At 45.2% G+C, this 26,883-nt stretch overlaps 2 protein-coding genes across 2 annotated transcripts in view; one reads left to right on the forward strand and one right to left on the reverse strand.

The window, feature by feature from the left end:
• The first annotated feature begins 3,251 nt into the window (after positions 1 to 3,251).
• On the forward strand, positions 3,252 to 4,931 carry LOC308127534 (nuclear factor 7, brain-like). The gene has a single exon (XM_080492653.1). The coding sequence runs from the start codon at positions 3,331 to 3,333 to the stop codon at positions 4,747 to 4,749; it is 1,419 nt and encodes a 472-aa protein (XP_080348779.1). The 5' UTR covers positions 3,252 to 3,330; the 3' UTR covers positions 4,750 to 4,931.
• A 2,669-nt stretch (positions 4,932 to 7,600) lies between these two features.
• LOC308127758 (voltage-gated inwardly rectifying potassium channel KCNH7-like) overlaps positions 7,601 to 26,883 on the reverse strand; it is a gene marked incomplete at both ends in the record, with an annotated part of 65,377 nt that continues 46,094 nt past the window's right edge. Inside the window, 10 exons of the mRNA XM_080493063.1 lie at positions 7,601 to 7,870; positions 8,735 to 8,924; positions 11,500 to 11,653; positions 12,607 to 12,879; positions 16,420 to 16,504; positions 17,149 to 17,354; positions 18,869 to 19,121; positions 22,290 to 22,489; positions 23,099 to 23,266; positions 23,346 to 23,577. Coding sequence (XP_080349189.1) covers positions 7,601 to 7,870; positions 8,735 to 8,924; positions 11,500 to 11,653; positions 12,607 to 12,879; positions 16,420 to 16,504; positions 17,149 to 17,354; positions 18,869 to 19,121; positions 22,290 to 22,489; positions 23,099 to 23,266; positions 23,346 to 23,577 — 2,031 coding nt within the window. The remainder of the gene's footprint in view (positions 7,871 to 8,734; positions 8,925 to 11,499; positions 11,654 to 12,606; positions 12,880 to 16,419; positions 16,505 to 17,148; positions 17,355 to 18,868; positions 19,122 to 22,289; positions 22,490 to 23,098; positions 23,267 to 23,345; positions 23,578 to 26,883) is intronic.

Raw genomic sequence — 26,883 nt, forward strand, 5'->3', positions numbered from 1 at the left:
ACCATCATTTCTGACCCATTTCCATCATAATCCCAATTTGGCTAAATTTGTACAAATTTCAGCATTTTTGGTTAGTCTATAGCCTTACCATCATTTCTGACCCATTTCCATCATCATCCCAATTTTTCATATTTTCGCATTTTTTGGGAAGTTATAGCCTTACCATCATTTCTGAGCCATTTCCATCATCATCCCAATTCTTCATATTTTTGCTTTTTTGGTAAGTCTATAGCCTTACCATCATTTCTGAGCCATTTCCATCATCATCCCAATTCTTCATATTTTTGCTTTTTTGGTAAGTCTATAGCCTTACCATCATTTCTGAGCCATTTCCATCAACATCCCAATTTTTCATATTTTTGCTTTTTTGGTAAGTCTATAGCCTTACCATCATTTCTGAGCCATTTCCATCAACATCCCAATTTTTCATATTTTTGCTTTTTTGGTAAGTCTATAGCCTTACCATCATTTCTGACCCATTTCCATCATCATCCCATTTTATTAATTTTTTCACATTTTTTGGTAAGTCTATAGCCTTACCATCATTTCTGACCCATTTCCATCATAATCCCAATTTGGCTAAATTTGTACAAATTTCAGCATTTTTGGTTAGTCTATAGCCTTACCATCATTTCTGAGCCATTTCCATCAACATCCCAATTTTTCATATTTTCACATTTTTTGGTAAGTCTATAGCCTTTCCATCATTTCTGACCCATTTCCATCAACATCCCAATTTTTCATATTTTTGCTTTTTCGGTAAGTCTATAGCCCTATTATCATTTCTGACCCATTTCCATCATCATCCCAATTCTTCATATTTTTGCTTTTTTGGTAAGTCTATAGCCTTACCATCATTTCTGACCCATTTCCATCATAATCCCAATTTGGCTAAATTTGTACAAATTTCAGCATTTTTGGTTAGTCTATAGCCTTACCATCATTTCTGACCCATTTCCATCATCATCCCAATTTTTCATATTTTCGCATTTTTTGGTAAGTCTATAGCCTTACTATCATTTCTGACCCATTTCCATCATCATCCCAATTTTTCATATTTTCACATTTTTTGGTAAGTCTATAGCCTTACCATCATTTCTGACCCATTTCCATCATCATCCCAATTTTTCATATTTTCACATTTTTTGGTAAGTCTATAGCCTTACTATCACTCAGTCACTCTACATTTAAAAGTTGGTGCAGAAATATTATGCTTTGCTGTTCTCCACTCAAAGCATGAAAAGCTGTAATGAAGTCTGATCTCCTTTAATCCAATGTCTTCATGTGGCACAAACGGAACGAAGGTCTGCAGGTCTTTTTTTGGAATCGCTGCGTGTTCCCAGGCGTGACGCTTCACGCCGACAGGCGTCCCGCCGCGCTCAAACTCACCGCCTGACAGGGTTCACGTCCCAGCATGCACTGCTGCTTTGGTTTTGATCGCATTCGACGAGTCCATTCATGGAACACAAACACGGAACGTCAGCCGGGCTGGAATTTCTTTGATATGACAGTTTTTGACTGCCTCAGGAACAAACCACTGGAATGACTGGATCTGCGTTTGGCACGGCGGGGGGTGGCGGTCGGCGGTCACACGGCGGTCTCCTGGTCCTCCCTCTGGATCATCTGGTAGTGCTGCCGGTTCTCCAGGGTTAGCTCGGGTTCCACTCCGGAGGGAAGTGGAACAGTGGGAGGAGTCAGACAGAGGACTACAGTTCATTTCCACATGTTCCACTCGCCGCTCTGGAAGGAAGGGCTGGACGTTGTTTGTCGCTCCACGATCACACCAGGTGGTGACGTCACTCAGGAACCTGAACACAGAAACAACACGTTCAGAAAACACACTCAGGTTTCTACACAGATCCTCTGACAGTCTGTGGCGCCACCTGGTGGCTCAATACAAACATAACAACAAGAAGCTGCATGACAAAGAAATAATCAATTCAGTCAATTATGTAAAGTATACTTTCAGATTTTTATCATCTTAAAGCCAATATACAGTATTCACAATAACAATTAACAGTAAAAACATTATATTTGAGTACAAAAAACAAAGTTTCCTCCAAAAGAAAATCTGGAAACGTGTCAAAGAATGCAGAGACATAATTCTGCAACAAGAAGGAGACAGAGTCCACTGCCTTTCTTTACAGCCAATTATCTTTATCATTAATTATTGTCAAGTACAACAAGGAAACACAAGGAAACACTTTTTCAGAGAAGTTTCAGATTGGATTTTAGACAAGTTTTATTTTTGGTTTTTAGTTGGAGATTCATCTACAAGACTCTGAATGACTTCCAAATTATCATCAGTGAGAATGTGGAGCAGAAGAATCACCTGAATCGATGAGTTATTTTGAATAATCAAGGTTTATATGCAGTGACATCATTATAGGAGAACAAGAACAGTGTTTTTCAGTACGACAGGTTTGAAAACAGACTAAAAGCACTTTTACAAGGTCAAATCTATGGTATTAGTGTTGTTGTCTCAGAAGAAATATATAGAAAGTTACAGCCAATAATCGTTACTGTTAATTATTATCAGGTACAACAAGTAAACACAATCAATTGAAACTAGTTTCAGGCTGGATTCCAACACACATCAGAAACTGGACTCCTCACTGATAAACATCACAATCTTTGGTCTTTACCTTCATGTGGGACAGTTGTCTGTGTTTCTCCAAGCAGCAGTCTTCATCATGATGTCCTCAGGTCTCTACACAGATTGTCCGTCAGCTTTTGGCGCCCTCTGGTGGCTCATAACAAACATAACAACGCAAGAGGCTAAATGACAAAGAAATATCCTCAATGAATTCAGTCAATTTGTTCAGATTATTTCATTCTTAAATCAAAATTGAGTATTTCCAAGAACAATTGACAGGATTTTCATTATATTTGGTTCTTACCTTTTTATTAACTGGGTATAGAAACCAGAGTTTCCTCCTCTGGCACAGCAGCTGTGAACAAAAATAAAGAAAGCTACAATTACTAAAAAAATTAAAAAGGACAAAACCACAACAAAAAGTTCAAATGTCAATAAAAAAAGAAGAAACGGGTGGAAACAGTTGAAAGTGAAGTAAAGCAGTTTGCAGTACAAGAAGTTATGTAACATGTGTAAACAAGTTTGGAATGAAACAGAACCGGAATAGCAGCTCCACACCGAAGACACACCCGGTGTGTTATGAGAAATACCCGATGTATTTCTTTCGTTATTTCGCCTTCCCTCTCTCTCACGGACAGATGACATACGAGAGAGACAGACTGGAGGACTGACGCTTCGATCTCCTGCTGGATACTCACGCTGAAGACAACGCCGTTGCTTTACTCGGAGTCTAGATGTCTTTCCGACTGGAGCGGGATCTGTGCTGTCCCGTCTGCAATGACATTTTCAAAGAGCCCGTCATCCTGGGCTGCAGCCACAGCTTCTGTGAACACTGCCTGCAGCTTCAGTGGACGCAGAAAGACGACAGGCGGTGTCCGCTTTGTCAACGAAGACATTCGAAGGAGAGACTTCCTCCTAATCTGGTGGTGAAGATCTTGTGTGACAACTTCACACAGGCGAGGGGGAAGCGGTCGGAGCTGCATGCCGTCTGCAGTCTGCACGCCAGGAAGTGCAAACTCTTCTGTCTGGACCACGGGCAGCTGGTGTGCGTGGTCTGCAGGGACTCGGAGCGCCACGCCGGCCACAGCTTCAGGCCCGTGGACGAGGCCGCGGCAGAACGCCGCCAGGGCCTGCAGACGGCGCTGACGCCCCTCAGGAGCCATCTGAAGGACCTCCGGCTGGCTGGACTGAAGCTCGATCGGATGGCAGAACACATCAAGGTCCAGGCCCGACACACTGAGAGGAACATTAAGGACACGTATGAGGAGCTTCATCAGTTTCTGGCAGAGGATGAGGAAGCGAGGATGGCTGCGCTGAGGGAGGAAGAGGAGCGGAGGAACAGGATGGTGAAGGAGGCGACGGAGACTGTGGGTGGACAGATCCAGGCTCTTTCAGAAGCCATCGCGGCGACAGAGGAGGAGCTGAGTGACGAAGACGTCTCCTTCCTCCTCAGCTCCGAGGCTGCGGTGGAAAGAGTTCAGCGGTGGCGCCTGGCGGATCAGCCACCGCTGCCCTCAGAAGCTCACATTGACGTGGCCAAACATCTGGGAAACCTGAAGTACAACATCTGGAGCAGGATGAGAGCCGGGGTGTCCTACACGCCTCTCATCCTGGATCCCAACACAGCGGATCCCAACACCGTCCTGTCGGACGACCTGACCGGCCTGGCCACACGAGAGCCGCGGGAGCTCCTGGAGAACCCGGAGGAGAACCCGGAGAGGATCCAGGAGTTCTCCTCTGTCCTCGGCGCTCAGGGCTTTGACTCGGGAAGCCACAGCTGGGACGTGGAGGTTGGGGACAACCCAGAGTGGAAGCTGGGCGTGTCGGCGGAGTCCGTCCGCGGCAAAACTTACCAACTGTCCGGGTTATGGATCATCGACCTCCATAACGGCGCATTCAGAGCGAAGACGCCGTCACATTCGTACACGCCGTTCTCTGTGAGGACGAGGCCTCGGAGGATCAGAGTCAGGTTGGACTGGAACAAAGGAAAGCTGACATTCTTTGACTTGGACACTCAGACAGACATTTACACGTTCAACAGCAACTTCACGGAGAGGATGTTCCCTTACGTCAGCACTGCGAGCCACCGTCCACTCCGAGCTTTACCGCTGGACGTCCCCATGAGCGTCGACCCCCACATACTAAATGTATGAACTGAGGAGCGTTAGTCTTCGAACGCGACGGGGAAATGAAGAGAACAACTGAGGGAAAGTTGTTTCATGTTTTCTTCACCCAGTGATGACATCATTAGTAACTAATATTTTTCTCGTGTTGTTTGGAGTCATACCATTTTGAGACAATTTTTGGTTTCCTGTTCACAATAAAGACTTCTTCAATCCGTATGCCTTCTTTTTATTCATTTATACAACTGCGCACGTCCCCCCCCCCCCACAAAAGTATTTACATAATATATTTCATTTCTTTAAATATAGTTAAGAACAGAAACATTCAAATTAGCTGTTAAGTGTTGCATTGTATAAAATACAGTGGCAAACATTTAAAAAATGCATAAAAACAATTGTGAACAGCACTAGATTTAAAAAGTGACATTTATATTCCAGTACAGCAAGTTTGTTTGTGTTTCTTCTTCTGATCTCTGTGCAAAAGTTTGCAAATCCCATGAAAGTCCAGCAGACGACTTTTAGGCTTTAGCGACTTTTGTTCTACATCTGAGAGAAATCTTATCAAAGGGTTTGTTGTTTTTCTAGAACGTCCGGGTTCCACATCACCGCAGCTTCCATGGAGGGGAAATCGGAAAAAGGTTCATGGGTTCTCTCACGTCCCGGCGGACGTCTTGGGGCCGGGCGAAGAGCAGGCCCCGGGGTTCGACGCCCCCGTCTGGAACGGTTCCAGAGGGGACGTGGGAGACGTGGACACGCTGTGCAGGAAAACGATGTGAAGAATCAACGCGCAACAGACTGGACCGACTCCAACGTCCTGCTTGCTACATTGAGAGGCTTCGAATGGCGTCCCTCATCGGTGTCCCGTCATCAGTGTCCCGTCATCGGTCCTACTGAGAGCAAGGGTCTCCGCAAACCAAAACTAGAAAAATAATGGCGGATGGAATACTTTCTTTTTAGAAAAATAGGTGGAAGCGTTTCTGCTAGATCAGTGTGGACGAGCGCTGTGCTGTACGTTAATGTGTCGGGGGGGCCTTATATAGCCGAGTGCAGTCTTCATGCAATATGTGTGTCGGACGCTATGTCGCTGGAAAACTAAAAGGACTAACCTCATGCAGTTAAGAGTACATTTACATGTGTGGCGGTGGAGGAGCTGGAGGCCGCCGCGTTGGACTGCCGTGGTTTGTAAAGGCGGATAGAGCTAAGGCGGTTCAAGGCTGAGTCGAGGCCTTTCAAACACAAACTAACAGTTGGGCCTTTTGTTTCTTGTCGTCACTTTTCCTGACGATGTTTCTTTACTTGGTAGGAGGAACATGGAAGACCTGAAACGTGCAACAGAGCGGAGCCGGGTGACAGTCAGCAGACTCTCAGGACGTTTTGATAAGTTGGTCTGGGACTGTTGTTCCTCACACACACACACACACACACACACACACACACACACACACACACACACACACACACACACACACACACACACACACACACACACACACACACACACACACACACACACACACACACACACACACACACACACACACACACACACACACACACACACACACACACACACACACACACGTCTACGTGTTTACAGATATACATTCATAAGAAATGTGCATTCAGATGCATGTAAACACACTTATAGATCTGTCAATGACATGTGTGTATGAAATATATGTAAATGCATTTGCATGAAGGTTCTTTGTCTATTAGTCTTTTGTCTGGAGAGTAGAGCGGCACATTATATCTCAGATTCGCCGTTATTTCATATCAACCTGTGCAATATGCATTTAGCCAATGTTTTAATTGTCAAAGGATGGAAGGTAGAAGCATGAAAAAATCTACGTCCGTGTTTATATTGCAGCGTCATCGTAACATTGTACAGCCACAGTGGAAATTCTACGTGTGTGTGTGTGTGTGTGTGTGTGTGTGTGTGTGTGTGTGTGTGTGTGTGTGTGTGTGTGTGTGTGTCAGAGAGGAACAACTCTCCCGACTCATGACTCCACATTGACGTGATGCAGGCCGTCACGTGGTAAATACATCTTGTGGCAAATGAGTCCAGAACCTAAATGCTGTTGCTTTTCATTGAGCTTTTAAAAAAAAAAAGTTGTTTCCAGAGCGGATTAAACTCCAGAAATGTTCCTGTACTGGCCCGACATTATTGCTCTCAAAGACTGACAAGAAGTCATGGTTGTGCTCTGGGGGGGGGGGGCGTCCACGCGGCTGCTTCGCGTCGTATGGTCACACTGAGGCCGGCGTTGGGAGCGGAATAGGAAGTGTCTCGTCTTCTCTTGTGGCAAAGTGGTGTACAGTAGGCACGCTAAACATACAGACAGATATCATCAGGAGTGTGCGGCAGCGGCGTCCGTTTGTCTGGATAACAGAGGTGGAGTGAAACATGGGAATGCCTCGAACGGAGGTTCAAGTAGCTCGCTTTGCCCGTGAGAAGGGACAGGGCGTAGAAAAGCAGACTTGCTAGCTACAGTAGTCTGCGAGCATGCCGCGGTCACACGCTGAGTTGCAGAGTGTGAAGAACATGCCACAGGAAAGAAAACATGAGAACCAAAATCATGCATATCTTCTAGAAAGAGCACATTAGGTGCCTTGAATTGCTGGCAGTGTTCTATTTGAACTATGTACATGGTCGATGGTGACTTTACACATGATAGTAATATAGTGTATAAATACCTCTGTATAAATGGACTTTATACATCTAAAGGGGAAGGTGGGGGAGGGGATCTGGGAGATTTGCTCAAAAGGAATGGAAGAGAGTCTACAGTTTTTATCCTTTGCATATTCAGTCTCTTTCTTAGACCCTGAGTCAAACTTGAGAGAAGACTTTCAGTCACTGTTGGACGGTTGGGGGTGGGCGGGGGTCCTACTTTCCTGGAAACCCCGGGTCAGACACTGGCCTGTGGAGTCCCAACATTCCTGAGCTGCTGGGTACGTCTGGTAAAGAGGCCTGCCGGCTCTGCGGCGCCCGCTGGAGCCGCTCGGCCGAGTCCACGCCGTTCAGGGGGCGCTTCTGCTCTGCGTCGGCCTCGGCCTCGAGCAGTCCAGCAAAGTCGCCATCTGGAAGAGTCTCTGTGTGGAGGAGGACTGGGGAGGTTTCTTTGGATTTGTTCAGGGCCCTCTCTAAGCCAGGACTCTGGAAACACAAAACACAGACATTAACAGGACATTTAAATTCTAGATTACGTTCTAACTTATTCCAGGTTGAAATAGAAGAGTAGCCGAGTACATGCTGAGGGGAAGGTCCACTAGTGAGTGTTCTGGTGGAGCAGCAGCAGGATGGGTTTCTAAATGAAGGTAAGTCTGGGTATGGCGAATGATGGCCAGCTGACCAGAGGTGATGTGTGAAGGCGTTTGCAGCCTGTGAGGAATCTAACAGCCTCTGGAGTGAGCCGGTAGGGAACAGTATGGCCACGGTGGAGGAGAGGGGAGGAAGGCAGCAACGAGCCTCTTACTGGCACTGAATTAAACCAGGATTCATTTCAGAGGAAAAATCTGTTTTCATTTTAGCTTCTTCTTTCTTTTTCAAAAAGATGTTCAGTTAAATCAAGATTCACAAATATTTGTCAGAGGCCACAAACTCAATAGATGTACATTGTACAGACGCTTCAACAACTTCCCCGGTATCTTATCCACAATATGGGATAGCTGAGAGAACTATATCAAATGGAAATCGATCAAAAGCTGTTTGAGGACACAACTGTGTCATCGGCATAGAAACGTGACGCATCAGTAACATTCTGACCCACATCATTAATATAAATAGTGAAGAGACTTGGTCCCAGCACTGAGCCCTGAGGCTGAGAGGCCGATGTCAGTAACAAGGAGGAATTCAGGAGGAAAACTGGCTGCATTCCAAACATCGGGAATAGTGTTGTTCTGAATGGTGAGGTTGAAAACGTGGCCGAGTGACGATATCTGCAGCCGGTCAAAGTTATCACATGGTGAATTCTTCCGTAACCAATTCCCATATTGTTTGTTTTTCATGCGAGTTGTGTACCTGCGGCCGAGGCGGAGCGGGGCCCAGGCTGAGTTCACTCTGGACGGACGACACGGGCTGGACCCTGATGGCCGGCCTCTGGTACTCGGGGCTGGAGGTGACGGTGCTGTAGGCGGGCGGGCCGGCCGTGGTTTGCCTCTGGAGGAGCTGCAGGATGGCCTGGATGTCAGCCGTCATCTGGGACTCCAGTCTGGGTGAAGAGCAGGCAAAAAAAGAAGTGTTCAGCACTTTTGAGGGAAACACTCGGGAGATCGAGAAGAATTTACATGTGACAGTTGATTATTTAGATATTCAATCAGTGCTCATTTGCATACTACAATCAGGTGTGTTACTGCCGTTCTTAGTACATCAATCAAACATGTAAATGAGGCATCACTGTACAGTAAAGCTGGATGTAAAGATAAAACGACACATTGCATTAAGATGATGATTCCTCCACCTTAATATAAAACGATTGCATGGAGTCCAGCCGGGGTTCTAACCCTTCCATAATGATGGATCCATAATCTCCCGCCTTGAACAAACCCGCCCTAAAACTACCATCCTGCTTTCAGACAGCTCTGGAAATCAGCTCATTCACATAGTTTATCAGTTAATCGATAATTTCATAGACGTGAGCTTCTTCTTGCTTGATCAACTGGGCCTTGTAACTGATGCCGAAGTTTTTTTCATCTCAAATCAAGTCAGAAAAAGGAGAATAAGCTAAATTAATATGTGAAGTAGTGGCAAGTCCTCCTGTTGGGTTTGGTCCCTGTGGCAGTTTCACTAACAGTCAAGGTCTCAAATCAAACAGATGATCACGGTGTTCTTAACAAATCCCAACTCGAATGTGTTTTTTCCGTCTTTCCTGAACTGAACTCACCCTTGAATCCATATGATGGCTGCACAGCCCTGCATCTGCTGGGGCAGTTCTTACAGCAGGGTGTCAATACTAATGTCAAACACAAGGGGGCGACTGAAGGCAACAAATGCATGTGTGGCGCGGTGCATACACTCTCTGGAGTGCTGCAGGAGCTCAGTGCCTCAAAGATGCAGTTCCTCTGGTCTCGAGGTCTGAAAACTTTACGACTATAACAGCCATTTCTCTACCAAATGAAAACAGTGGTGTTTAAAGACTCAACTCTACTTTTCATGCACTAACTTGATGTCCTGGATCAGCTTCTGTCCTCAATATAAAGTAATCAGTCTAAACTGTCTAACTAAACTGCGATTAACTGTTTTTGTGTCAAAATGAGAGAATTTCGAATATGAGATGTCTGATTAATCACAATAAATTGACAAAAGATTATGACTGTTTATTTATTTGAATCGTATCTCTACTGCAGCCTGGTATCACGGCTCTCAGGTTTTCACCTTGAATGTTGACGTGTGTAAATAAGTGTGAACTTTGCACGTTTTCCCTGATGAGATGGAAAAACAAAGCACCTGCATCGTCTCCCGTTGCAGCAGGTTGCATCGTGTCATACAGAGCCGCTGAATAAGCGCCACTTCATTTTAAAGTTTCAGGTTCACTCTGTGGTAAAGAAGTGTTACACTGCGTGTAGACTTACGCTGCATGTTCTGAGCCGGTGGACTGAGGTTGGACTTGTTAGTGGTAACTCTGTTAATTAATAAGAGTAATAACGGAGACATTATGAGCTCCTTTTGGCAGTTTTTTTTTCCAGGTATTCTTTTTAAATCTTTAAAAGTTCATAGCTTTTCCAGAAATATTTAGAGGGGAACAGAGTATAACCACGGGTCTCTTTTGTCATTTATGTAAGATCATATCTAAAATGCTCTAATAAATATCATGTTTGCTTCACTTTCATATAGTTGAAATAGATTGTATCCTCCTTAAACTACGTCAAAACTAGTTAGACTACATACAGACTCCTTAAACTACACCCTTACTGCACTTTTACATCACGCTTGGTTTTATTAACTTTAAACTTAACTCTTTATTTTTTCAGACTCGTAAAAACACACGTGGCTCTTTACAGGCAGACGCAGATTCTTCAATAGAGATTTAGGTTGTTCTAAATATCGTGTAGTTAATTATATTTATATTGATATACTCTCATAGTTTAGAATGTCAACAGTCGCAGGAATGACCAGACATAGGCACTTGCCTTACAATGGTATAGAGTGAGGATCAGAGACTGTGACAGATATTCGTCCAAACCAGAATGAATGCGGTTTGAGCGATGAGGAAATCTCTACACTCAGCAGAAGTCTGACAACCGGATCCAATGCATAAAGTCTGCAACTTCACACAGACGTCAGCCGCAGGAACAACTTGATGTGACGCCGAAGCTCTGGTGGATGAGTGCTAAAAATAACCGCGCGCCTCCTCCTCATCTGCACAGGTGAAACCAGCTGAGATCCTCACGGGCCGCTCACACGGTGGCGGTCTGCGTCGACACAGACGTGTCAGATGTCTGAAATATATTTATCTTTATTTATCTGATGCTGGAAAAGCACTACACATGGAGTACCACCAATGCAACTGGTTTGAGGCTGCTCTGTGTGAGTGTAGGAAATGTTAGTTTCCCCTGGTAACCCAGAGGATTTGGGAACCACTGGCAACTGAGCGATATCAGATCAATCAGTGATATTCATGTTATACAATGTCTTCATGGCTTACCTATTACCTTGAACGATGAAGAGTTTAATGTGTCCTATGTTTACACTGGCTCAGCGTTCAGCCTGGTAGAACCCTTATATTGTGCCGTGGGTGCAGTTTGGAGGGTTGAGGGTCTTTCTCTGACGCGAAGCCCTCGGCCTACCTGTTGAGGTGCTGCTGCAGCAGGTCCAGCCGTTGCTCCACCTCGCCGTAGGTGAGGTCCGTGTCGCTGTCGTCCTCCCCGGCCGGTGTCTGTGGACACTGGGCCGAGTCTCCTGCAGCCTCTACGGGACGCGTCCACTCGTTCCCAGGGACGTCTGCTGGGAAACAGCGAGACGGGATGAATGAATGACTTCTGTGAATTACTGCAGTTATTACATAGGTGAGGTCCATGGAGGCTCTTCTGTGTCCTCTTGTCATTTAACTGTGTGAAGCTCTGATTAGCATAGCACCTCCTGAATCCTTCAGAGGAAATCACTGGCTGGCTCTCACACCCCTCGGTGGGAGCTATCCCCTCTACTTTCCATTAAATGGACATTTTCTGTCCCTTGTTTATAGGAATCAATGTGACTCTGCTCTGGACTCCAGCTGAAATCCTCTTACAGCTGAATTATGGGATAATACTGGCAGTTTCTGCAGCGCAGCGCGGCATCATGTGGATATACAGGGAAGGCCTTACTCAGCAGTGAATGCTTCACTACAGGTGTGGCTTTTAGAAATGGGGAATATCTGTGTGGATTTAAACTCCATTGTGAGAGAGACTACTTCACCTCCACGGCAGTAATGGAGTCTTTTTCACACGGAAGATTCCAGATTAAGATTGCGTGTTTAAAACAAACATGCAAACACCACCCAGACAGTCCCGGCCCAGATTCAAACCAAAGGCTTTGCTGCTGAACAAGTCATCGCTCAACGGCAGGGTTGCATGTTCAACATCAGCAGCTGGATATAATCCTCTGAAATTCTAGAACTTAGTTTCCCCATTCCACATTCTAGGTGTGACATTCTTCTCTCAGGGTTTTTGATCTTCTCAATGAACTTCGAGTTAAAACCTTCAACCTTGTAGATTTTAAGGACAATTTTAAAATGACGATAATGTGATATTAAAGGCAGTTCGTCAGACTTGCTTTGTTATCAATCAAAAGGTAAAGGAAAAAAGCCTTTATTTCTTTGTTTTTAAACAGAATACAAATAAATAAATAACTGTGTGTGTGTGTGTGTGCGTGCGTGCGTGCGTGCGTGCGTGCGTGCGTGCGTGCGTGCGTGTCACCTTTATATTCTTGGCTCTGCGTGCTGTCTGCAGCCTGGGCGTCCTGGGCGCCGCTCAGCCCGAGGCCCAGGGCGTGGTCCCTAACCACCGGGTAACCCAGCACACCGGAGCACAGAGGCCTCTGCTCCTCCTCCTCCTCCCTGCCCTCCTCCTCCTCCTCGTCCTCCTCTTCCTCCCCCTCCTCGGCGGACTCCCTCCTCTCCTCGGAGGCGTACGTCTGCCGCCCCTGCTTGGCGTCGCAGTAGGCGGCCGCCGGCTCCTTGTTGTGGGAGCCTGTTTAGGAGAGAACGGCAATCAGGAAGCCTGCAGGGGGAACGTGGACGTCTCCGGGGACGTTGCTTTGCCTCATTATCTCTGACAACAGGTAGTGGCTGTTTTGCATCGGGGTTCAAGTGAGGACAAACAATGTTTATGGAGAATTCAGCAGCAGTCTAAATGTTGAACCTGTGAACACTGAAAGCCATTCTGTGAATGACAAACATGAACATTTCTAAAATCCACTGTCTGTGCACACTACTGGAACCCGTACTCTGACCACCACTGCTTGTCTACAAATCGTTATCTCTGGACTATAAACCTGTGAACTGTGAATGCCATTTAAAGATTTAGTCCATGAGCACTTTTGAAATCCATAATCTGTGAACACCTCTGAAAAAATAAAAAGTTCACCGTCTGTGGACACTGCTTGGGAAGCATAATATAAACACTTCTGAAATCCATCGGAATACTTCTGGAAACCATTTTGAGTTTTTTAGAGATAAAAATCACAAAGTGTACTAAAACAAGATAATAGTACAAATATCTATATAAAATACATAAGTGTAAAACATTTAATTGTCATTGTCTGTGAGCAGGTAATGAGTACTGTAAACCATCTCCTGAAAACCATTGTCTGTGCACACATCTAAAGCCATCATCACTGTACGCTTCTAAAATAGTTCCTAAACCCTTCTGAAGATAAAAATGTAATTAACTGCCACTGAATTGAGAAAAATGTCACAGATGTGAAAATAACTCTCATTGTGGATGCTTGATTCTGCGTACTGATGCCATAACGAAATGCACGCCACTCTGGGTGTGAACGGCAGAAAGCGAGGAAAGCTGCAGCTCGCTGAACTCGGCTGAACTCAGAATCTTCACGGCAGCAGGATCTGCCGGCTGCCGGACTGTGAAATGGACCGCTCGCCACACTCTCTGTCCCCGCTCGCTCGCGTTACATTGGGAGACGGTGACAGTGCGTGCAGACGGCCTGTAACCATGGCGACCGATTGGATTTGCTTTGAATGGAAGCCAGAGTGCTGAATGCTGCTGCGGCTCCGTCTCCGGGTCCCGGGTCCCCCCCCCCCCCCAGCTGTTAGACGCCACATTACAAGAGCTCCCGCGGTGGCTGGGGGCGCTGGGGCTCAAACACAGTGTCGTGGAGAAGCCGCCCCGCTGGCGGAGGGAGGGGACGGCGCCGTGTTTAGCTTTGCCGAGGAGAGACGAGTCGAGGCAGAACACACAGTTCTTGAGGGGGCGGCGGAGAAGCCGGCTCAGTAAACCAGAGCTGATTCATGGAAAAGCCTGAACCTTCACCTGCGCTCAAAATCTTCCAGTACCGTCAGAACCCCCCCACCCCCCCAAAAAAAACATGGCTTTCATTTGTGTTGATGCCGCTTCGACTCAGGCAAACTTTCATGAAAAATATGAGATGGATGATTAAGTGGATCTCCTTCAGCTGCTAATCTCACTTTTATGTAACACTGGTGCTGTCAGGCTGGAGTCGGACCTGCGTACAGTCACGATAGCAGACTGCCAGTGAGTGAGTGCAGTGTTAAGCATGTTAAGTGGATACTTCACATCACAGAGGCTTCATTATGTAACTCAAACTCTACTCATAGTAAACACGGACTTATTTATCTTATTCTTCTGTCTGGGAATGGACTCCAGTTTCTCATCAGCTCTTCAATCCTGCTCTTTCTTATTGTCGGAGAAGCATCACTGCCTGCCTGTAGTTTTATAATTCTCCATCAATAAATCTCAAACTTCTTCTCAAGATCTGCAATTCTACCTTCTATATTACCATGACAAGTCCTGCAGGGTAAAGTTTCCCTATGTTGTACTGGAGATGTAAAAAAACGCCAACGTTTCGGAAACAACACGGGAACAGAACTAATGGAAATCCGTGTTTTCAGGAAAAGGATTCTCTCGTTTTTAAATGGAAATTTGGCATCAGAGGAAATTCCTTATTTGCCGTTTCTTCATCATAAAGTGTATTTTTAACTTCATATCAGTCAACATTCTACCTCTGGCAGTGCAATCTTACGTAAGTTCACCACGAGTGGTTGGAAATATGAATAGTGTCAGTGCTCGCACAGCCGCTGACATACAGAGCAAACATTCTTCCTTTCAGAAGTGGCCTCTACATTTCTCATTATCCACTTGCCCTTAAAGGAAGGTCTTCTTTAAAGGTTATTTATTACTGTCAAGGATGCATCATGGGCAGGTTGTATTTCACTGAAAATCAGCCTCTTGCTCAAGATCTTTCCAAATTTTCACCAATTAAAGAAGCACTTCTCCAGCTGAACTAGAAAAAGGAAATAGAAAGAAGGCCAATGTTTGCACACAAAAAAAAAATAAAAAAAATTGAGGAATCGATCTAACGCAGTACATTCTTCCTCAGGAAATGGCCTCTATAGTTTCTCGTTATCCATTTGGCCAAGCAGGATGCTCCGTCTTATTGGCTGTTTCCTAATGCGAAGGATTCATCACTGGCAGGCTGCGTTTCTACCACACTTTTCTAATGTCACGGCTGCTACGTCATCAAATCCCAGAACACTCCAAGGACAAAAGCAGCTGTCAAACCTCAGGGATCCATCGTCCAGCGCCACCATACCGTACGTGGTTGGGCGACACATTCAAAGAGTCAAACCTTAAAGACAAAACCTCAATTAGCAGCAAGTCCTGTGATTCTACTGCGTGACAGAATTATTATTAAAACAATGTGGAACGGCGTTTTGTTTTTAAAACCCTGTTTGATTATGTGTTCTCCAAGTCCTGTCTAGCCAGCGAAGGTCCCGCCTTGGAAGGCCCGTCCAACCAAGGACTCGCCCTTGGGGTTTAGAGACGGCCATTAATTCTGCTGCCCTTGTTCCCCCGTGCGGTGATTCAGTTTGAGTGGAGTTTCTCCGTGACTGTCGCGGGTCTGAGAACCTCCACAAAGAGACGGGGAAACCACGCGGCTGTTTAGGTGTGTACAGCATGGAAATAATTACACCTACTGGAGGACACATCATTGTTACAGCTTTCATGCATTATTCAAACGTCTGTCTTCTGCACGGCGGGGGTCTGTGGGAAGTCCTTTGATAACGCCGCCAGCACAATGCCTGAGATACAGCGGCAGTAACGAGGTACCAGCTTTAGAATTATTCATTTTAACAAACACGTTTTGGTGAACAAGAAAAAAAAAAGAGAAAGAATCTGTTGAAATGTTAATGAAGTAATTTTTTGCAAAGTTGTATTCGGGTTGGTGAAATGTCGATGGCAGTAGTGAGCGCTCAGGTTTCTTAGCCATCATCTTCGCTCACTGCATCACCTAGTGGCGCAATGTGGAATTACAAATACTATCACAGCTTTGAGATTTATATAAGATTACCAGAACCAAAAAATATTGCTGAGATTTGTTGAATTTGATTATTTCTGATAGACTCACTCTATTTAGCCAAGGAGAGATGTTATGAGCAGATATAATGACCTCTGGTTAGGTTTGTATGTGAGCCTTGTTTTGGCCTCAAACCATGTATGAAAAATCGTGATGTTGCGTTTGTGGCCAACCTGTGGAGGATTTCCGTTTGTACGAGACCCGCCTTCGGCACGTGACGTCGTCCCCGTTGGAATCGGTTCCTTGTGAGGAACTCGTCTGTAAGAAAAGAGCACACGAGACGCTCACCTCTGATCTTTTACCTTCGGTTCCAACAAGTAACTGAATCACTGCCATGCGAAAACCAGCGTTTCCTCAGCAAACCAACAAAGTCATGTTGGAACAGCTGTTTTTGATGTAATCCTACCAGAACCGACTCGTGTGTCTCCTCTCTTCTTTCTGATCCTCTGAATAAATAACCAAAGTGGCCGTCTAGCTTTCCTTTTGGAGGATAAATGAAGCCTCAAGAGACTTAAGTGGATTCGTGCAAACACTCGGTTCATTAGGATTACAGCCTCCGTCGTGTCCACCGTTCAAGAAAAGTAATTCTTTCATTAGTAACGAGGCGAACTGCTTCATTGAAACGGACAAAACAGAAACTTGTCTCCAAGAATAGAATCCAATAGTTTCCATTCTAAGCTTTGTGTTTGATTAACTGCATAACGTTTGACATCGGTCTTCAAAATAACAGTGTTATTTCTCTTGCCTCGATTTTACAACAGCTGGATAAACGCAGCAATTCATTGATTTTGTGACACCAGGTATGAAATAATAAGTTAATTATGAGCATTTTCTCTTTCACATCTACATTTTGTTTTAGATAGGAATAGAAAACATGAAGGAAAAAAAAAAAAAAGAGGCACCTTTGCGTTTTCATCCCGGAGGTTAAAGGTCAGCTCCAGGTTGGTGAGGAAGTGGTCGGCAAATTCCGGATACATGTCAAGCACCTCCAGAATCTCCTCCCTCTGGATGGTGTGCAGGTCGCAGTAACTCAGCGCCCGCACGTCGGCGCACGACTTCCCCGGCTTGGCGAACAGGTGGATCATCTCGCCGAAGATGTCGTTCTTACCTGCAGGAGAACGACCGCAGCTAGAAATGACTCCCACAGACAGGAAGTCCTCGTCCAGCTGCAGGCTGAGGACACAGTCCTGTATGTGACCTACACAACGAGCCAGAGGCCGCCTGGCAGAGCCGAGCGAGGATGCATAAGAGGCTAAAGGCCATCGCAGTCAGATAAAAACAAAAACAGATTTATTCAATGACGGTTATTCTGCGTGAAGTCACGCAGGCCAAACAATCCACTCTGTTCACTGACTAATGACCGATATGGAACCACCGCAGGCTCCACCAACGTCTGCCCCACGACTACGGAGGCTCAAAAGGTCCAATAATGACAATGACCTCTTATATAATTCATCTTAAATACAATGTGATGACATTTAATTCAATTTATTGCTTCAATTTCATAATAGTAACTGGAATTTAAAGTTTTTAGGCCCAAAACAAAAAGATCCAAAGATTACAATCAACACCATCTAAATCCTCAAACTGAACAATATGATACAACACAATATAATATAATACTTTACTGAATCGAATCGTGTTGTTTGCATTGTAGAAATTTTAGAGAGTATCAATATTTTCTTCCACACCTAGAATGGCCATGAGCAGAAAGAGTCGACGAGATAAGAATGTGGTTAATAACGGATAAATAAAACCTCTATGGAGTCCTTAAAATGATGAATGAAGTGAAAGTGAGAAATCAGCAGTTCTGCAGGAAAATGCTGACTTGTGTGTAACCTACAATTCCTCCTCCTGGGGCTCTTGCTCATCGTGACCCTGTTGTGTCGGGGGGACGGGTGGGGGTGGGGGTGGGGAGGTTATTGGCGTCATGGAGAGTCGTTGAAAGAGGAAGAAAGAAAACAAGAAGCCTGTGAAAGGCTTGGCAGGATCCACCTGCAGTCGCTGGGAGGAGATTTAACGTGATTACATCTCGATGCTGTCCACAGCGCCGAGCGGCTCGGCTGCTGCCGTCAACTCTCCTGTATCGGTTCTCCTCCCCCGTCCATCCCTCCCATCCATCCCCACATCCCTACATCTATTCTCATCCAACCTTATTCCACGGCAATCATTCCCTTGATTTGCCTGCTCCCTCGATCATCCTCTGCTTCCCACCAGTACTGCCTGAATGTAAAAGACGCAATGCAACAGAGGGAGGACAGCAGGAGGCAAGACAGTATTTCTAAATATGACTGAAGATGTCTGTTCATCTGCTGAGGAATTGGTGGGCAGGTTTGTTTGCACTGTGGGAGGATCTATGAGGTTCTACGATGGACTAGTTATTTCCTTGATAGAGGTCATTCTTGCAATGTTTTCTGCTTTTAAGTCTTTTTTCCCACATGATAGCTCCTTGTTCGAGGTTTGAGTATTTAAAGCAGAACCATCCCTCCTACTTGAGTAGAAAATATGGACTATATATGGATACTTTGTTAGTATAGCCTTTTCTTTTGTGTAGTGTAAAAAATACTGCAATAAATGTTGTTTTAAAGAGTAGCCAGAGCTGTAGCTGTACGGTAGACCCACCCAAGATGGCCACCACCACGTCGTCCTTGAGGATCTCGATGGAGCCGCGGGAGACGAAGTAGAGCGCCGTCAGCACGTCCCCACTGTGGACCAGCGTGTCTCCGGGGGGGGCGTGGGTGGTCTTGAACCTCATGGCCAGCGCGCGCAGGCAGCCCTTGGTGGCCCCGCAAAACGCCTTGCAGCCCTGCAGCAGGCTCTTGTTGAGGTGGAGGCAGATATCCGCCTGCAGGCACTCGGGGAAACCCTTCAGGACCTGAGAGTGAAAGACGGGTCAAAGCACACGTGAGCGGGATCGGACGTGACGCGAAAGCTGTTCTGTCAGCTTCCAGGCTGTGGCGTTGAACGCGCGTTGGGCCTTTGGTTTGGGGTTGCAGGTCGAATTATCCGGCTTCACAGGGAAATTTGGTACAATTGCCACTTGTGTTCTTTCCTTCTTCTCAAAACCTATTACAGCCTGCAGTAGAAATTGCCTGCAATGTGCTTCTCTGCAGAGGTACAACTGGTTGCTTTAGCGAGCCATGGAGCCGCTTTAGATGAGAGACGAGACAGAACATTAAGGGACCGAGAAGCTGCAGATAAACAAGCACAGCACCAAGTCAGACACGGGTTCAGTGCTGACGTCTCCTGTCTTTTTGAAGCTGCTTTACACGTGCCGTGATAATTAAACTACCCGGTGAACTATTCCCAGAAATATTCAATCATCACTCTGCACATTTTCTAAAAGAACCTGACGAGTCTGTCTGGAGTTTCTGTCACATACACATCAATCAGGACATAATTAAAGATAGAAAGGAAACATCTCGTGTTCATGCATTATCAATTTGCATTTCCTTCTCTTTTATTTAATTTCCCCATCGTCTTGTGCTCTTCTGTGGTGTCCCCCAGGTATAGATAGATAGATAGATAGATAGATAGATAGATAGATAGATAGATAGATAGATAGATAGATAGATAGATAGATAGATAGATAAACTTTGAGATCATGTTGCGGTGAAGGGCTCAATTGACACTTATGCAGGCCTTTAAATTTCATTAAAATAATGTGAAAATCAGCCGTTAAAGCTGTTTGTAATGTTAAAAGCGATGAATATCAAATAACGATACGTGATATGATATTGGTGACTATTGTGATAATAGATTGGTCTTTCTAAATAACAGCAATGCAAATACAATAACAAAAAAAAACAGTTTTTCATGCAACTTATTTTTTCTTGATTAATATTTTGGTGATTTGACCCCCCCAATTCAATAATTGTAATTCAACCAGTGTTTTTGCTGTATGTACATTGTTTTTATGTGTATCACGTTCGACATCAAGAGGATGAGGCTACTGTCAAATGACAAGGTTTTTAATGCTGCAAGGCAGCGAGTTGAGTGATTTAAAAAAAATTTCTATAGGAAGAATGTGTTGTAAACTGTCCACATCAGATTCCAGAATAATAAAACAAGATGAAGCAAAGGAGAATAAAACTGAATTAACAGTAGAAGCCTTTGAACTGACGAGGACTTTCTGGAACATAAGAACATATTCCACTTACCCTTTCAAGACAAAAACACAGAGACCACTGACAAACTACTACAGAGCCGCCACAACTTCAACTGACTGTTAATAAGAGCCACATTCACTGGAGGGCAAGAAAAAGAGCTTTGAATAAAGAACAAGAAAACAAACGTCTTATCTTGGTCATTTACACGCACATATACACACACACACACACACACACACACAAATAAAGAATACAATGTGCTAACGCCACGAGCACAGGGGAGAAGAAATGTTCCCTGAGCTGGATTTCTGGGCTCTGACAAGTCTTTTTGTTGCTCGCAACAAAAAGCTGATGAGTAGATTTGGAAAGGAAAGACTGAACAACATTTGGCAAGCGCAGGTGCCGCCGCCGAGCGCACAGCCAGGCCTCCCACGAGTGGAACCGGGCGAGGCTGTGCCCACTCGCCAGGCGTGATTCACTCTGTCTCTGGTTCCAGATCGGCACCGGGTTGGAATACACACACCTCATGCACAAAATAGGGGGCCCGCATGCACGGCGTCTGCCGCCGCGACAACGGCATGCCTGCGGCGACGCTGCAGATTCATCTGTGCAGCTCTTTTATAGTTTCACAGAGTGTGTATTCATGCACAACCCCGCTCCCAAAAAGCTGCGACTGCAGTCGTGTGCAAATGATTTGAAGGCTAACTGACAGGATCATCAGTGACACAATAGATAATGAATGAATGATGTTAATGTCTTAATGTTTGTGGATTTGGCGTCCAAGTAACAGTAATTTTTCTCTTTTTGGACCCAACTTTATCTGCACTGCATCAGTTTTGTCCTTTGTTTGTTATTTTGTCACTTTTCCTTCGTGTTTGGACTTCTGGCTGGTTTTCACTAGTGATTAAATAATGTTAAAATGTGAAGTTAAAAATAGTAATTCTCAACACGAGAGTGCAGTTCAGCGATGTACACACAAGTCTTAATGTGCACAGAAAAATCTGCAGATGTATAAATAGAGAAGTCTCATATTTCATAAAGAATATGTTGTAATATTTGGAGTGATTGACAGTATCCTCAACAAATAAATATGACATCTATAACATCTATTATTCCTATTTTTGATGAGTAAACTGCATAACAACTCTTTTATTTACATGAAACAAACCAGCCAATATTGTCACAACTTATTAAATTCTTTGAAAAATCTTTTTGGGCTATATTACAGTCAATATGTCCGAGGACCAACTGACCCGTGATGTATTTTTTTTTTCCAAACATTTCATAAGTAGGTTTGTTTGTGTTCTTTTCAAATGATTTGCACTTCACTGCGTTCAGTTTTCACACACGTCCCAGCTTTTCTGGAAAAAGGGGATTGCAGGTAACACGTGACACACCGAGGGAGAATGCTGCATTGGAACATGCATGTTTGGGTACAGTAATGAAATAAAACAAAAAAGACTGATCTGCATATTAAAAGTGACGTGAGACTAAAAGCTAAGAAAGCATTCCACTACTGGTGTGAGACACGGCTAATATGGAGCTCTACCACTGAGGAACATTCATGAAGACGTCAGTTGTGTTAGCACATGTACCTCCTGCTCTTACCAGAGTGGTGGAGTCATTCCATTTGACATGAGGCAGACATGGAAGAGACAAACTCAGATAAGTACCGTGAGCAGTATCGTGACGGGAGAAGCCAGAGGGACTGTGATGGCGCCACAGTGCCTGCGGCTTCCGTTTCGACTCAACATCGCATAGTCGGTTCTGGATCAAAACATCCTACTATGCCCGTGAGGCTTGCTTCACAATGCGGTGAGAGTCGGGACAGGAAAGCTCAGCAGAAATGGTCAAGAACATCAAACTCGTACAGATTGGAAAGAGCAAGACAAGATTGTGTTACGCCTCCCGTCGGCGCCCGCTCCCTCTCGTACCATGTTCATGTCGATGCCGTTGGTGTAGGTCCAGGCGTGCTGGAAGTACTCCTCCAGCCGCTGCCTCAGGGGGTTCGGGATCTGGTGGAAGCGGATGAACTCCTTGACGCGCAGCATCTGGAGGTGATACCTGGCCGTACCCGAGTACAGCCGCTGGATGATGGCCGACACGTTCCCGAAGATGCTGGCGTACATTAGAGCTGGCGAGGGAAGAGGCGGGTTAAGAACCGGCTTCGAGTGCTTTTCCAGAACGATCCGTGAAGCTGAGTCTGGTTTCATGAAGATTTCTCCACAAATTCTCCTGACATCGTCTGTTACCAGTTTAAACTGTTCTCTGATTCTCTTGAAGAGTTTTCTGGCTTATAATCTCATCTTTTGAAGCTTAATCTCTTTTAATATTAATAATCGTGAAGCACTTTTAGCTCACTACACTACCAATCACCATGTGTTCTGTGAGAAATCGTCGCCCGATGAGAAAAGATTTGCTTTGTTTGAGGCTAAACTCTCCAGAAATGGTAGAAAAGTCGCACTGTGAGTCAGGAGAAGAACTATTGAGTAATATTCCTACATATTCATGACTTTTGGGACAGTTGAAGCTCTGTTTGTCCACCACTTCATTGCACACTTGTTCTAACACTGTTTGCTAAATGAAATCAGTTCGGACTCGCGTTTCTTTAAATGTGTGGTTACACACACAACCCATGAGTACATAAGCCTCCCCGCGCCTGCGGCTCTGATTACAGAGGGTTTCAGTGGTAACGGGATTAAAACTCTGCGTCTGCGTGCGCTCTGACTCAGCCGTCACTCACATCCGATGAGCATGACACAGATGGAGAAGATCTTCTCCGAGTTGGTGTTGGGGGAGACGTTCCCGAAGCCCACGCTGGTCAGACTGCTGAAGGTGAAGTAGAGCGCAGTGACGTACTTATCTTTGATGGAGGGGCCCGAGCTGGGGTCGCTGTAGTTGTACTTCTTTCCTTCAACACGGGAACAAAGTAGAGGGTTAACCACTGGAGTGGAAAAGTCCAGCAGAGACGGGACGCGACACAACCGTACCGATCGACACTCCCAGGTTGTCCAGCCAGCCGATCTTGTGCTCCAGGTAAGGTTTCTCCACGTTGCCGATGGCGTACCAGATGCAGGCCAACCAGTGGGCGATGAGGGCAAAGATGCACATGAGGAGCATGAGGACGGCAGCGCCGTACTCCGAGTAGCGGTCCAGCTTCCGGGCGACTCGGACGAGCCGCAGGAGGCGCGCCGTCTTCAGCAGACCGATCAGGGTGGTGGTCTGGAAAACACACACATTCAGAAGGTTCCAGAAGGCTCAACACAGTGGAGAACTTCTGCATAATTTCAACATCCAATCAAAGCTGCTGGCGGCTCGGAAACACAAAACTAAAGCAACAACTGCACCACTACTGAAATGCTGCTGCGACTGAAAACGTATTCTAATGTGATGAAAGAAAGAGAGAGAGCACAAACGCTTTTCTCTACACTGAAGAAATAAATCCAATCAAAGAAAAGATCACTGTTACTTGGAACGATGGCGATATCAAAAGAAGTCAAAGGAAGGAAATATAGTGAAAAGGAAGCAGGTTGGTGGCCAGACTTTATTGGGTGATTCAGTAGGGAACGAGGGCTGCAGAAGTCGCTGCTCATTTTGACAAAAACGTGCAAGAATATACACAACAACAAAGTTTGTTTTCGGGTTTTACTCTGAAAATCCAAGCAGGTCACATCCAGTCAAATGTCAGCTTGTGGTAAGAGAAGTCCCTGATAACCTTTGGCCAGCAATCAAAATGAACAAGTTGTTTGTCTCGTCTGCAGGTCAAAGGTCGGGAATTAGAGACACACACACACACACACACACACACACACACACACACACACACACACACACACACACACACACACACACACACACACACACACACACACACACACACACACACACACAACTTAGGAATCCCATTCATGGCTGCACATACGAGACACCAGTTCTGCGTCTTTGAAGCCGTCGGCGTCTCTTTGCCGAGACACAACCTGTTAGTCAGCTCCGATTCGGCGGTCCGTCTGTTTGCCGACGATGAAGCGCTTTTCTCTGAACATCAGCCTCAAAAACACAAACATCAGCAGCCTGATTTGACGGGGAAAGCCACCCTGGGCGAGCGCCGCTGGATGCGGAGAGCAGACATAAACAGATTAGCGTGCATACATTACAATGTGGACTTGCTGCCTTCTGCTCCGTTTAATTCGAAGCACTTTAATCCTCCGGTTTCCAGCTTGTGTAAATTACCACAGACTATGTGGGAAACTGGGGAGAGGGGACACAAGTCCTGATCTATTAGTGTCAAGCAATGTGTAAACACAATAAGAGGGAATGCTAATAGGTCCTAGCACTCCCTATCATGCCTGACAATTATCCTAATATCCTTGGGGAAATCATTACGCGCAGTCTCATACCGTAATTGCGCTTTCCCACATCTGCGCTCCCTTATTTACACCTTCTATGCGGGCGAGAGTAAATATGACAAAATCCACGCAGGAGTTTTCCTTCTTTTGGAGTTGAATGATTCACGAGGGCTCGTGAGTGCCGATGGAGTCGCTTCTGACGTGTCCATTAAAGGGCCCTCGTCTTCCCAATCTCACGCCTAAATCACCGCCATCACTCACCCGCCCGGCGCGCCCTCTCGCTGACAACACGGCGAGCGGCGAATGAATCACACGCGGAAACAGATGAGCCCTAAATTATCCGCCGAACGCTTGCCCCGAGTGCAGTGCGGCGGGCTGGCGGCGGAGGCCCACACAGTGTAATGCTGATTAAAATCTGGACTCACTGTAAGTTTGGCGCTGAGGAGGGAAGCTAAAGATCCCATTAACAACGTATCCACCAAACATCCCTGTGGCCATCTGCCGGGGGCGTTGCTTTCATTATGGGAAGTTTGCAACTGTAAATGTAACCGAGCGTGCATCGAAGGGTTGTTAAATCGAGTATCACACAGTCCTGGAGTGGCTCGTAGCCTAATCGTAGGAATGTTGTGTTCGAGGCCGTTCTGTGCAAAGTCTGCATGTTTTCTCTATGTATGCAGGAGTTTAACGCTTCAGTCTGATTCTAGACAAATTAAAGTGACGGCAGCACAATATCTCCAATCATCATAGCGACAAAAGACAAAATAAACTAAGATAAATTGTGTGTCCATGTGCTGTTTATTCACTATATGACTGAATTCAAAATGTGAAAGAAAAGGTGGTTATTCAGTTGAAATATCTTAGTCGATTGACAACCCTAATAAAAAAAGAGAAAGAGCACTGTGATTTAGAAGCAGAGATCTCACTGCACAAACACATTAAAATCATGTGTTTGCGTCATTTGGTGCAATTCTAAAAGTCTAAATTGAGGCTTTCTGGACCGTTTGTCCTTAAATGTGATGTTAATGCTGCAATGCTCATAAATAAAAAATCTAACTTACACTGCACACGCTGGTTCAGCTCTCTGTGTCGTGTTGAGCAAGCTGACATAAATGAAATGGATGTTTTTAATTGCCGCAGGGCAGGTTTGGTCTGCATGCCCGATGTTCAACACCCCGGCTTAGTGTTTGTGCCTCCGGGGACGTTTTGGAGACTTCTGTCATATCCAAACTTTTGGTCGCAAAAAAAGAAAAAAGAAAATCTTACATTTTCAATGGTTCAGCAGTTGGATTTGCTTTTTAGAAACACACACGGGCACGAGAAGGGAAAAGCGAAACAGGCCTCTGCCCTTTGTAATATAAGATGAACACGATGTACTATAACGTAGTTTGAACTTAAAAAGAAGGGGTTGACAGGAAAATTGCCAAAGTGTCAATATGGAAGTGGACAAGGTGCTTTTCAATGCAGTTGTTGCTGCACTTAAAGTGTCAACCAGGTTTTTTTTAATACGAGCTTGTGACAGCACGCACACGGTGTACTTTTAAATTTAAATTAGGCGCCGGACATGAAAATCAGTCTGAACTATGAAAATACACTTTCAGTGGACGAGTCAACTGAATATGTCATAAAAGCCTCCGTCCACAGTGTGTGTTTCACTGGAGATTACGTGCCGGAGAGGAATTTACCTTAACAAGCTTTAAGTATGCACAAATCCTGGGACAACAGAGGAAGACTTCTGGTCCCAAATCACTCAACTTAAATGTCTGGATCATTTTCTGTTTGGGTGTTCAGTGAAACCGGACAGGAAAATGACAGGATATCAGTATGAAATTCGCAAGAACAGATTTAATAGATTTACTGGCTAATTGGTGTAACAATAAGTACTTTTTAAATCAAACGGCGCATGTGCTGGATAGGAAAAGCTTACATTAATTATAATTTGTGACATTAAACAACATCCTGACACTGTTTATGATCACTGACAACTAAATCTTTGAAGAGATTAAGACAAAAACATGTGAAAGCAAAGGGTTAACAAGCTCGCTCAGGATTAATGCAAAATATGATCGGTACTATGGTTCATGTTGACTTTTCCGTTAAACCGCCCATCCTCCGAAATGAATGACACGCGCACGAGAGCGGCCGCGATATGCAAAGCTTATCTCAACACGGCACTTATGTGAAA

Source organism: Lipophrys pholis (assembly GCF_963383615.2).
Source record: "Lipophrys pholis genome assembly, chromosome: 23".
Lineage (NCBI taxonomy): Eukaryota > Metazoa > Chordata > Actinopteri > Blenniiformes > Blenniidae > Lipophrys > Lipophrys pholis.

Excerpts from the sequence above, each read along its gene's own strand:
- LOC308127534 (XM_080492653.1), top strand. The coding sequence starts at position 3,331 with ATGTCTTTCCGACTGGAGCGGGATCTGTGCTGTCCCGTCTGCAATGAC.